At 41.2% G+C, this 13,323-nt stretch overlaps 1 protein-coding gene across 1 annotated transcript; it reads right to left on the reverse strand.

Annotated features, from left to right (window-relative positions):
• Positions 1–9,384: 9,384 nt before the first annotated feature.
• Positions 9,385–13,285, reverse strand: htatsf1 (HIV-1 Tat specific factor 1). Its single transcript, XM_020097204.2, has 10 exons — positions 13,065–13,285; positions 12,296–12,460; positions 11,636–11,852; positions 11,416–11,463; positions 11,160–11,314; positions 10,875–11,038; positions 10,647–10,743; positions 10,475–10,564; positions 10,108–10,245; positions 9,385–9,895 (listed from the first exon to the last, which is right to left on the reverse strand). Exons 2-10 carry the CDS (start codon positions 12,458–12,460, stop codon positions 9,545–9,547), a joined length of 1,425 nt encoding a protein of 474 aa, XP_019952763.2. The 5' UTR covers positions 13,065–13,285; the 3' UTR covers positions 9,385–9,544.
• Positions 13,286–13,323: the final 38 nt, after the last annotated feature.

The following is a 13,323-nucleotide window of genomic DNA, read 5'->3' on the forward strand; positions in this document are numbered from 1 at the left end:
GTTGAGTCAACTGGGATTTATTTCATCTTCATAGATTAAAGTGTTGGAAGATAATTCAGTGTTGCCAGGTTTTGACAAAAAAAAGAAATAAAGATCTTTAACTGTCTTTAACAATGAAACACCTGAAATGTTGGTCAAACACCTCCTAAATGTTTTCTAATTAAAGTTCATCTGTGGAAAGGCTCTACTCTATATTTCATTTATTTTATATATGATAATTCCACACAATTAAATGTGTTGTTGCAAATCAAACGCTCCACATGCTTGAGATTATTGACCTGTAAGATGGTTTTTACAATTAACATTTCACAGAAACAAAAAAACAAGTGGAGTAACTTTTTTCTTCTTTCCTCATCATCTTGCAAACTTCATTTGTTTCCTTCATTGGAAAACCACTGGATCAAATATACCCATCAGCACAGTAGAGTCAAACCAGCTGCAATATTAAAAGGTTGCTTACAGTTTCAGGGGTAAACAAATCGAAAACAATTCAAGTAAATGGCGACAAATCTTCAAACGTAAAAATACTACAGAAAAAAACTAAAATGCCTCCATACTGCTCCTGTGGTGTCTTCGAAGTGTCCCTGACCCCCGACATTCAAATTCAACTCAACCAGCGTCATTTACTCGATGTTTTTAGCCTAAAGGTCCTGTGACATCCTCCTCTGGAGCAGCATTTGCGCGTGGATCACAAATATGCAGCTACAGGGTTAGAAAACCTAGAACCTAGTTAAAGCCCTATGAGACAAATTGTGATCTGAGAATATGGGCTATACAAATAAAATATGATTGATTGATAACTTAACTTTACTTAACTTACTTTACATGATCAAAGAAACATGTTCAAATGAGTTGTACCTGCTCTGAGTTCCAGAAGCATTTTGCGAACAAGTGGTGCCCTCTCTACTAAAAAAACTGAAGTGCTTAAAAAAGAAGTGACTCAAAGACACGAGACAGGTTACGTTTACTTTGTTTACATTTAACTGAAAAAATAGAGGGGACCATCTCAGACAACTGCAGTAAATATAATGAAGTTCCCACAATGAAAAAGCTTTGCAATTACATTCCACTGCAAACTGTACGTTAGTAATATATATTAGGAACATATTAAACACCTACGGTTTAATAAATGAAATTCTTAGTTTCTCACCCTCACTGTTGGATGTAGGTAAAATATGAAGGTTGAATAAAATGAGTTAGTGGTTAGTGTTTTACAATAAATAACGTGTGCTGGAAATCACGTGTGTGTGTGTGTGTGTGTGTGTGTGTGTGTGTGTGTGTGTGTGTGTGCAGTCCACTAATGAGATATTGACTCCATGGTGACTGTGCTACATTGTTTGTCCCACTTATTTATTTATGAACATTTGATGCGTTGAGTTCAGCTCAGTTGCTACAAACACAAACACAGTGAATGAGAGAGGCGGAGAGACGAAGGGATCAATATGCAAAATTAACACAGGATCGTGTTTAATGTTGCTTTCATATGGAAAAAAACACAGATTTCCACAATCCACACTGTCTTATGATTGATGGCAGCAGGGCTCCTCACCATCTTACCTCTTGGTGTAGCAGTCTAACCCCCCCCACCCAACACACACACACATCCAACCCCACCCTCTCTATTCTCTACCTCTCAGGCTGCGTCAGCAGCAGCAGTACTTGGGTCTTTGTGTCTCCTTCATATCATCTTGTTAAAAATTAAAGTGATTCTCCTTCCCTCCATCTTTCTCCCTCTCTCTCTCTCTCTCTAATGCTAATCTGTTCCCTGTTGGACCAGTATGCAGATGAGACGCAAATACGGCGGATCCTGATGAATAGTGATGAGGCTACTACACGTGCACACACACACACACACAACCATGCACACACACCTGAGCAGCCGTGGAATGCCCTGTGGTTTACCTGTCTGTCTGTCAATCAAAGTGGTGGCAGAGCGAGGGAAGGTTTGAGTGTGTCTGTGTGAGGGGATCTTTAAAACGTGTCGTCCGACCGGGAAATAAAAATAAAAATATGATGCTTTCTCTAAAACAAAATGTAATTCATTTTTGTGATTTTAACAATCAGTTCTCTTTGGTTCATCAGAGATTCATTTACAAACTGAATAGCACTAAGTAGAGTATATACCTCCGTCAATCCCAACAGTCCCTTTACATTCAATCACGCTGTAAAGCTAAGCCAACAAAACTATGCAGACCGTTAAAGAAAGTGGAAAAACAGTTCCTTGATCCCCCCCATTGTCCAATCCTTCCACTGTAGAGTTCAATGTAAATCCTGCTGACCTACAAACAAAATAATGGACAGGCGTTAAAACATGAACTCCTTGACAGAGAATATGAAAAAGTGTTAGAATTCATTTATCTCAAGTCTGAAATCAAAATCTGAATTTCTTTATGTGTGGACATGGTGTCATTGCTGTGGATATAAAGAGCAGATACTAACTCAGTCTATATAAAGATCTGTGTGATGTCTTTTTACTGTAACGTTTAACTGAAGAGGTGAAGGGAGTTCCCCTGTGGTCCTCTGGTAAATGTATGGTTTCCTGCACAAGTGACACACGTTTGGGTCTATTACAAAAATGAGAAATGTCTATAGAGGTGACATGAACGAGAAACTGAATCAAGGTTATGTTTATTAAGACGATGATTTTTAAATTATAATATCGATTTACAACACATTATCAGCTGAGCTGGGGCTCCCATAGTACAGGCAGCCAGTAAACTCCTTAATATCAGATGAACGAGCCAAAGTCGTTCTAGTGTAGCAGCAAATGAGGTACTTAAAACCACGAGGATCCCGCTGCTGCACAAAAAGTCTCAAGAAACAGTTTGCAAAAGAGAGTAAGACAGTCTGAACATTTTAGAAATGAATCTAAATTTAGTTCTCGAAATGAATTTAAAACGATCTCGTAGGGACCAAGACATTTTCTGGAAATCCATCCAATAATTATTCAGATCATTTGCTAAAAAACGCAAATATCAAATCAGGGGTTCATCAAAGTCAGTGGGATGAATCATCACATTTATACATAAACTTGTCACAATTCATCCAACTCATACATGGTTAAATAAGAAGCAGTTGTTGCTCAGGTGGAGAGCGGGTCGTCCACTATCTAGAGGGTTGGTGGTTTGATCCCCATGCTTCTCCCTGCCACAGTGTCATAGGACAAGATTGATAGTGACTGGTGATTGATAGAAAAATCTCTGAAGAAGTCTGAAGACAAGTGCTATAAACACAGTTCATTTACTTTAGGTCAAACCTCTGACCTGCTGATGCAGCCTCTGGGTCAAAAGTATCTGTACACAATTTCACAGCAGTCCATCCAGTGACTGAGAATCAGAATCACAGCGGTGGACTGAACGTCCAACGCTGCCCAACACTACCCACCCTAGAGCTGTTCCATTAGCCTCCAAGACAAGAAGGTTTAGCTCAAGTTCCTGAAGTGTGGTCATGTTTTTTCAGGGAGGGCATATCTCAGTTTCGAAGTTTTTCTTATTTCCTGCAGCCAAAAATAATTTTACAAACTGTGCGACTCAACTTCTGACTCCGTGTGGGGGTTGACTTTTCATTTTAACCTTTAAAACGTACCAATATTCATTTCATTTTAGTTGCAATTGATACTTCAGCAAGATTGTGGATTTCTTGTCATGGAACATAAAAATGAAAATAAGATAAATAGCAATAATTTGACAGTTTGAGTCCGTTCACAGTAATTCTCCTCTATCTATAAATAAATCATGTGAAGAGACACTTTTCACATGAAGTGGTGTATGATGCCACCCAGGTCAGAGGACTGTTACTGCATCCCTCCATTGACTGCTGCTGCTAATCACAAGCACACATATAAATACACAAGCAGCTGCAGAGTGGGCTGTTTCCTGTGAACCGTTCTCAGTGTGTCCACATTAGTGTTCCATCTGTACAGGCATTTCCTGTCCGACCTTGAAATCAGGCCCTCAGCCACCACTGCCATCACTTCACACACATGCACACCCTCTCTCTATTTCCCCATCTGTGCATTTTAATGAAAAGGCTTTTCACGTAACATGCACACAAACACCATAGCTCATCCATTTGTGAGCACAAGTACTGACAAATGTCCAAATTGAAAAATAGGCTTGCAAAAAACAATTACATTGGTCAATTATGAAAAAATAAACTCATTTAATGGCATTGTTTTCATGACCAGAAGCTAAAACGCAGCAAAGGCTCAAACTTTACAAGCACCCAGAGTTACTCTAATCTGCCACTTTCACACCGGGGAGCCGTGACGCTATCCATCAGCAACCCAGCATTCGAGCGGCGGCCGCCTTCCCCAAAACCAACCACATGTGTTTTTAGTCAGGAGGAGAGTTATGGCAGAAAAGGTTAGGTCACAGATAGTTTACAATAATATTATTCATGTAAAAGGAAAGTGGAAGCGATCCCTGCATGTGACTTCACTCTGTTTACACAACCATGCCCTCAATGCATCGATAGCGCCAGCCAATAAAGCTCACCACATACACACACAGGCGGAACACATTGTACACGTAAATTGCATGAACTGGATTTCACAAGGTGAAGGAAAGAAACCAAGCCAGAGTCTGAAAAATTAGCAAAGATTTAAAATAACAACTGAGGGGCCTGAGGCGCAGTGTTAAAGCTGAGGAGACATAATGAGAGTCAGAGTTATGATTCCAACTCACGGGAAAAACAGAGGCACTGTTGTAGTGCTCAGATATACAACACCAAGTGGATACAGCTCTTTAATTCGCTCTCTGGCTTCATTAAATACTGACCTGATGAGGAAAATATTAATTAGAATACGGACCATTAATTTTGGGGAAAGTGCATTTAAATTAATGCTGTTGGACATGTTTTAAGACCAGGGGCATGAAAAACTTATATACAGATCCAAATGACTATAAATGCTTGTTCAAGTAAAAGTGTGAGTGTGTGTTGCGTGCACAGGTTATGGGACAGAAATCGCCATGAGGTAAACGGCCAAACTTTAGGGTTGAAATCAATTTTTTGGGGTGAAAGTTAATGTCTCCAGTGGATTCCAGTAATGCAGTGTCCTCTTAAAACTGTTTATATGTTACAGCCATAGCTTCAGTGTAAAAAATAGAGAGAACTCATCCGACAAACAGGATACAGCACCAGGATTCCCACGGGAGAATACAGCACATACTGAACGAGAGAGAGAGATGTGGTCATGTCTCTAACAACATTCACATGGTTGTTGTCTTGGCTGAAATAAGTGGGCGACACCCTCCGCACATCCAGAAAACCCTGCACATCCTGCAGCCCTGTTACCTCGTCTTCCTTCTTAACTGCAACAGTTTATCCACGTGTCTCCTCAGTTACGTCCACCAAGGAGGTGGTTTTCAGCCGTGTTTGTTTATTTGCTGGTTCGTTTGTTTTCATGATTATGCAAAAGCTGCTATACTGATTTCCACCAAAATGGCGGAGGGATGGGGCCTGGGCCTCGGAGGAAACCATTAAATGTTAGTGCAGCTGTGGATTAACGAGTGGATCCAGGATTATTGTTGCATTTTCTTTAACTATGTTTTATGACAAATAAATAATTTTTGTTGTAAGTTGTAGGATCACTTCTGTTCGTGTTTCCACTATAAGAACTATACCTCGGCGAGGATATGAGCTCTGTGAGCCACTAGTTTGCAAATGTGGAGAAAAAAAGCTTCAGAAAATCTACATTTAATAATAACTCTCTAACTTTCTTCAGCCTGTAAGGCTGCTGTATGCAATATTAAATGCATAAACTGAATTGCATTACTACTTTTGGGTGAATGGGGTTTCTCATAGTGACAAACCAACAGAGTAATCACCCAATTCTGCCAACCCTGTTACCTAAATATATTTTTTATATGGTAAAAAAAAGTTTGTGCTGCAGACAGAGCACTTCATCATAAACAGCATCTAGGTGTTATTCTTCTGTGGTAAATCTTAAAAGCTCTTTAGCTTGGCTTTTGATGCAGTATGTTTTATTATTTTATTGCATCTATGTTTTAAACTATAATCAAATGTACCTGCCTCTTAATATAATTATGTTTTTTGTCCTTTTATTGACATTTTCTTGTATTTCTTGAATTTTTTATTGTTATTTTAGCTTTTAACAGCTATTGTACTTTTTTTTTATTGTCCATATTTTTATTTGTTTTATCGTATTCTTGATTACATTGATTACCATGAGAGGGTGAGGATCAGGGGGCAGATCCAGGACTCTTTTTATTACTTTGTTTCACATTGCGAGATGTTGGTGGGTGTTTTTCAACATTTTCATTGATGAATTGGGAACAATCAATGGATCCTGATGAAAAAATCAGCATATATGGAGGACTTGTATTTATGGGTGTGTGAATTTTGGTGCAGATCCAAATAAAAATCTGGATCTAGTGAATTTAAATGTGGTTTCATTAGGGGACTGCTGGGCCTTGGTGGAGGTATGTGCTCTACTGAGTGCCATTTGAGTTTTTGCATTGGAAAAAGAACTACCTACTAAAACTATTTTAACAATACATCACTATAACAATGACAATACATTTAAATGTGCACCCTCCTCTGTGAGGAAGGCTTTATGCAACCAAAACAAGACTGACAGTGAAGAGACTAAAATTGCTTTGCTCATGGGCCCCTCAACGGCAGCCGACTGCAGCATCTGCAGCGAATCAACCTCACTTTCACCTTCACCTCACTCTGCTCTCTCACTCTCACTTCCCCTCCTCTTCCTCTTGTTTCTGTCTTTGCATTTTTCTGTTATTAGGAACAAGCGTTGCAGGTAGAAACTTTCCCTGAAACACACTCAAAAAAAAACATGCTGTCCTCTACAGTGCATGTTTGCTGTCATGCACGGGTGGTAGCCCTCAGCCTGTCATGTCCCATCAGTCACTCTGCTGCCCTGAGTCTCAGAGACGGAAAGAATAATGAGTTGTTTTCACGCTGTCGTCGAACTGAACACCTTTAATTGCGTCATGGTGATTCAAGTCGCACACTGTCTATATGTGTGTTTGTATAAGTTGTGTTTTTTCCTTGAAAGAAGAAAATCTGTTTGCCTTGTGTGACCTTCGGATTTCATTGTCCTGGCTGATGCTGAGCAAACCGGTGTTGTGTTACCTTCTGTGTTCTACTAAAAAGTTAATTGAATCTGGTCATTAAGACAGCAGATGCTTTTGGGTCTGTTGCACAGGATTTGTCAAAAAGTGAGTCATTTATGTGGGCGTGGGAAGCAGAGAGGTACAGATAGAGGAAACTGGTCAGCAGAAGTATCGGCACAACCACCAGTTAAACTCTGTGTGCTGACTTTGTGGTCACCCTCCCCCACCCTCCCCACCCCCGCTCATGTTCCTAGTTCACACAGTCCAAAGTCCCCCCACCCCCCCACCTCAACCCCTGTGCATACTGTTAATGGACCGGACCTGTCTATGCCGCACAGGGACACATCTATGTGCTGGAATTTCCCATGACTGATCATCATCTATCGTCACGGACACCTTCCACCCCCGCCTTCTCGCCCCCACTCCCCATCCCAAAGCAACAAGGAGGGAAAACAAATCAAACAATTCACAGTTTCCCATTATTTTCTCTGTCAACATGTGGTTCCAATCAGCACTGTGTGTGTGTGTGTGAGAGAGAGAGGGAGACACCATGTGAATGTTTTTATTTTCCATACATTTTCTACTCAGATACAAAGCTCTTTGTCCACTCTCTTTCTCCATCTTTTTGGCTCCACCTTCCTCCTCTCACGCCCTCTCCATCTTCCCTCTCTCTCTCTCTCTCTCTCCCTCCTTCTATTTTGATCTTGCTTTTCTTGGCTGTAAGTCAGACCTCAGGCAGACCTAGAGGTCTTTTTCCCAAGCGATCTCCAGGGTGGACTCCAGGGAACGGAGCACACACACACACACACACACACAAACACAGACCCTCCCCTCACATGCTCTGTCCATTTCCTCCTCTGCTGCTGCTCTTATCCCATATCTCCCTCTGTCTGCACCTCTGTGTTGACTCCCAGTGTTGTTGCATCGCTTGTAAACTATGTTGCAGCCATAGTTTATTGGGAAAACTGAGAACACAGTGTTCAAAATCAAGAATTGTGTTCCTGAATCTCTCTGTACAATGTACCCCCATTTACACATGACATGTTTTAAGGCTTAATTTATCCGGGTTAGCACAACTGGGATCAGGGAGCTCATTTACAAAGAAGACCAAGTCAAGCCTGCAGCTGCACTTTCAGTTACAGCCAGAACAGCTGCAGGAAAACACACCCAGAAGGTTGATTGTGTACCATAGATTCTCCCTGACTGAAACAACTTAATAATGCAGTAAGATATTATAGATCACAAAGGATGCTTCTGGTGGGAGTTTGTGTAAAAATGACACAAATCAGGTTTTGCATTAGAAATGGCAGCAATAGCACAGTGGGAAAAATACTGTTACATGAATAATTCTGGCATCCAGAAATATACTTAAGATAAGTGTTTATCATGCAGAATTAGACATTTTAGAATTTTTAGAGTTTAGAAAAACTAAACCAAACTTAGTTGAGCGATGAGGCCTGGGCCTGAGAGGAACTCATTAAATGTTGCTCTGAGAGCAGATCAATAGATCCTGGATATTTTCCCTCTTAACCATGTTCTATAAGCTAAAGAATGAATCATTCATGTTGTCAGACCACTACTTTATATTTCTACTGTAAGAACTGAAAATCATGTGTAGGATTGTTCGGCCTTGCAGAGGTTTGAGTTTCACTGTGGACCATTCTAGTTATTGATGTGATAATGAGAAGGCCTCACTTTAATATTACAACTGTATGCAGTGTATACAATGTATATTACTAATCTGAATCTGTACAGTAACATGTGCCAACAGCTGTGAAGTTATAGCAGACTACAATACTGATCTAGAAGCATTAAGAAAAGTAAAAAAATAATGATCATATCATATAATATACCTCAAGGTTGTACTTGAGTAAATGTACTTTGTATGACCATCTGAGTCATGTCAGTCAAGTCAGTATGTTTTAAACACATTTAAAACATGTTGAGGACTTTAAAACTGCTGCTTAAACAGTCAAACCTGATCTGGTCCTAAAGGTCCTTGTCAAATAACTGTTCTATGAGAACAGGTTTCACCCACCAAGAGAAGGAAAAAGCTGGATTACAGCACTATCTAGTGGTGAAGAAGAGTTAAGAGAAAGATGTTCTAGAGCAAATTAGAGTGTATTACTCCTATTTTAAATAAATGGAATGAACGAAGATCAGACAGTTATCTTTTGTAATTCATGGATATTTCAGGGTCACAGTTCAGTGGGCAAACTGAAAGCTGTGTATTTGAGCATAACCATCTTGTACAACGCAGGTCTAATTACGATACAAACCAAAAGGATGATAACAGGAGAAAAATCATTATTTTATTATTCTACATAACAAAACAGCTCAAACTGTCCAAAATGCTCCTCCCCTGATCAACACAGACCTTTGGAGCAGTCCACTCACACACAATTGTCCTACTTGGCTGTCACAGAGACCAAAGTTGTGCATTTAAATGACTAAGCTTCATCATCGCTTCCTGCCAGGCTGCTGTCTGTGGAGTCCAGGTCCTGCTCCTGTTGTGGATCTGTCTCCGGGTGCTGTTTGGGCTCTGCTGTCTCCGGTTGCTGTTTGGGCTCTGCTGTCTCCGGTTGCTGTTTGGGCTCTGCTGTCTCCGGTTGCTGTTTGGGCTCCACTTTCTCTGCGTGCTGTTTGGGCTCCGCTGTGTCGGAGGGCTCTGTAGGTTCTGTGGCAGTGTCGGTCTCTCCAGGTTTGGTGGTGCTGTTGTTCTTCTGGCCTTGATCGTCTGTCTCCAAGAAAGTAGACCAGCCCTTCAGTCGCTCCTCTCGCTCTCGTGTTGTCTCTTCCACCTGCACAAATAGAGTTAGCATGACTTCTTGCTGGAGGAAGAGAACTTCACTGATTCGACATCGCAATCCTTAACACCGAAAGTGAGCATACCAAGAGGCTTGAGCTACATATATAGATTTTTTCCCAAAAGTTGCAGTTCCTTTATTTTATGAGCCTGGCTGGGCCTCCCCAGTTCAATCTCAAAGTATTTCTGATATTTTGGTTGCTTTACCTGATAGTCTGTTGTTCCATCCCAAAGCTCGGCAGACAGCTGTCTTCCTCCAAACCAGCGACCATTGAATGACAAAATGCATGCATCGGCTTGTTCGGGCTCCTTGAACGCGATTGAAGCGACGCCATCTGGGTGTCTCTGCAGCACAAACAATCAGAACCATGTTCAGGCTCTGTATTGATGCCATTGATGGGAAATTCAAACCATTCTACTATAGCCATTTTCAGGTGCTTGCCGGAGGCCAGACATGACGTACAAATTCAGCTTCGGAAATCACATCAACACTTTTCATGGAAGTGTCTGGAGATCAGTGCATGTCTGACAGTAGCTCATGACTTTGAGACATCACTAGTGACATTCGACTCACGTCAAAGAGGATGACCTTCTTCACCTCCCCGAACTTCTCACACTCAGTCCGCAGATCATCGCGATACTCATTCAGCACCAGTGGATCTTCCTAAGAGAGGCGGAGATCACAGAGATTTACACACACAACAGACAGTATGTGTGTGTGGCTGCATGTGTGTTCTTCTTTGTACCTCAAAGTCACTGGGATGGAACATGTTTCTGATGATGACAACTTTTTCATGCCTCTTTCTCAATTCTCCTTTCTTCTCTGGCCTCCAGTCCAACTGTCTACACAGACAAAGACAAACAGGAACAAGATAGAAATGCTCAGTCATATGTCTTCATTTCTCTTCAGTCATGAGTGAAGATGATCTCTGCAAGTGGGAGGTTGAATAAAAAGAACAGGGATTAGACTTTACTTCTGTTGCTGCTGCATCTTCTTCTTATAATCTTTGTTCTTCTTCTTCTTCTTACTGGCGTCGTACTGTCCCTTCAGCTCAAAATGTGCTGCTTCCACATGGAGTCTGTAACCTCTGACCTCTGACTCGTCAATCAGACGCATAGCCAAAGCCACCGACTCCTTCTGCAGAAAATCCCACACACACAGATACATATAAACAAGCTGGTCAGACAGAGGACTACACATTAAAGCTAATATTGTAATTGACCTTCAGGAGTTAAGAAGTGGAAACTAAAAGACTAACCTTGAGGTAGCAGCAGAGGCCATCTCCCTTCAGATTTCCTTCTTTATCCTTGTAGAGTTTGACCTTGTACTCCTCAGTGATGGGATCCCGCATCACAATTCCACACTTGGACATTAGTTCTGCAAACTCATCTGCGCTGATGTCGGGGGGCAGACCTGTGGAAAGGAGATAAGGAGAGAAGAAGACAGAGATAGGATAAACAGTCTTTGGACAAATGCTTTCTTGACAATGAGGAAAAACGTTTAGCGAGACTCACCCGACACATACACGTTTGTGTTTTTGTTGTCATCAATATCAAACCATCCTACATGTACAGAAAAAGGGGCAAAGCCTTAATCAATGGATGAATTCTATACAAACTTAAACTTTGAAATTATACATATACATAAAGAGAAATTATACACCAATAAGCGTACCTCTTTAAAAACAAGAACTTAAATATGCACTGCTTTCTCTGTTTATGAATATCACTTTACCTGGCTCTGCTTTCCTCTTCTCCCCTTTCTGCTTAGCTAGCTCGTCTGGATTCAGGTTCTGAGTGGCATCTCCTGCTTTCTGCTTTTCTGAGGGCTTGCTGTCTGGTTTAGGGGCTGCTGGTTCAGTGCTGCTCACTGCAGCGTTGTTTGCATCCTGTTCTCCTTCCTTAGTGAAGCCATAGTTGGCCTGGTAGGCTGCGATGAAGTCCTCTGTTATCTAGGAAAACAAAGCAAACTCATTTAACATTAACTCGGAAACTGGCTATTTGTCACACATTATAGAAACTGTAACTGTTCAAAGTTATAGCTTTTAAGGCCAAAAACCTTCATGAGTAAATTCATCACTGACAGGTGTTCAATAAGCAAAACCTTCATATCATAAATAAAGCATACTGATCAAAATAAAAGTATTTTTCTGCTACATGTTCCACAATCCTCTCCATAAAGTAGTAGCATCAGAGAAGCATCTGATCACTTCCAGATTCAATCTACAGCAACACAAGAAAAACAAAAGGGTCCTGCAACCAGCACCGAGCCTCAAACTCAACGCTGTGGACTCAGTCTGGGTTTACACAAAACAGAGGACAAGACAGGAATTTAGAGACTTTAGACCAAATGCACTGTGGGAAAACATAAATTGAGAGGTAGCAATGTTCATACTTTGGGGAACCAGGCCTTCTTCTCAGGATCCCAGTCGTAAACCGTCCCGTCCTCTGGGTCGGTGTAGGTGTAGGGGTCAGAACCATCCTCAGTTCTCTGGCCGTAGAGGTCCTGCAGCCGCAGCTGCTCCATAAACTCTTTGTTGGCATCTGAAGCACCACTCATCTACAACAAGCATGAGACTTGTTAGAGAGATAATATACATTATACATGACATGTCTATTACTCTGAAGTAGGGATGATTTAATATCCTCCTTTGCCATTTCTTCTGTAATATTTCAGAGGTAGTTTTGATGTCAAGTTCTCACAGTCTTGTAAGGTTTCCTCTGTAATCAAAGGTTTTGTGAATAAGTATCTGTTCATGAAACTTGAGAGAGAAAGTCAGCGTGTGTCTCAAAGCAGGATAATAAATACATGTGCTTCTGTCAGAGGGAAAACAAACAACAATTGTATTAACCTATAAAACGAATGAATAACTATCCAGCTTCTGACACATCACTGCCCCTCCACACAGACAAACACACCATCGAGCATGTAGATCTCTTTAACGCAACACGCTATTTATAGGATCGGACAGCTCGACACAACGCCAACGAGCTAATGTAGACTCACGGAAACCCACAGTCCACAATCACAGGGCTGTTGTGGGTCCGCTGACTTTAAAACAATTCCCTGCTGCACCTTGGTAGCATCTGAAAATCTGTACCTGTGAGTTTTGGTACCAGTGATCAGTTTGTAAATGTTAGCAATCATGGCTAGTTAGCGTTACCTTCAGCTCGGGTACTCCAGGCTAAACCAAAACCTGCGACAACTAGCGGAGCTCCTTCCCCCTCGCCCGAAGAGCTTCCTTTATTCAGCTGGTATAGTTTGGGTTTTTTAAGTTGTTTTATTTTGTAAATTACGTTATTTCATCGCATGCTAGTGTTTTTCCCTCCGAGTCCGCGACAAGCATTGAATTGAGTACTTCCGGGTTACATTCCAAACGCACATGCGTGAAACCGGGGATCTGAGCATTTGATTTGCAGTAC

This window comes from Paralichthys olivaceus, chromosome 15 (genome assembly GCF_024713975.1).
Source record: "Paralichthys olivaceus isolate ysfri-2021 chromosome 15, ASM2471397v2, whole genome shotgun sequence".
Lineage (NCBI taxonomy): Eukaryota > Metazoa > Chordata > Actinopteri > Pleuronectiformes > Paralichthyidae > Paralichthys > Paralichthys olivaceus.

Bases quoted from the DNA above. Each gene is read 5' to 3' on its own strand.
- htatsf1 (XM_020097204.2), bottom strand. From the start codon at position 12,460: ATGAGTGGTGCTTCAGATGCCAACAAAGAGTTTATGGAGCAGCTGCGG. The intron at 11,315-11,415 runs GTGAGTCTCGCT...TCCTTTCCACAG, and splicing joins CACAAACGTGTATGTGTCGG to GTCTGCCCCCCGACATCAGC. The intron at 10,565-10,646 runs GTACAAAGAAGA...CGCCTCTCTTAG, and splicing joins TCCATCCCAGTGACTTTGAG to GAAGATCCACTGGTGCTGAA.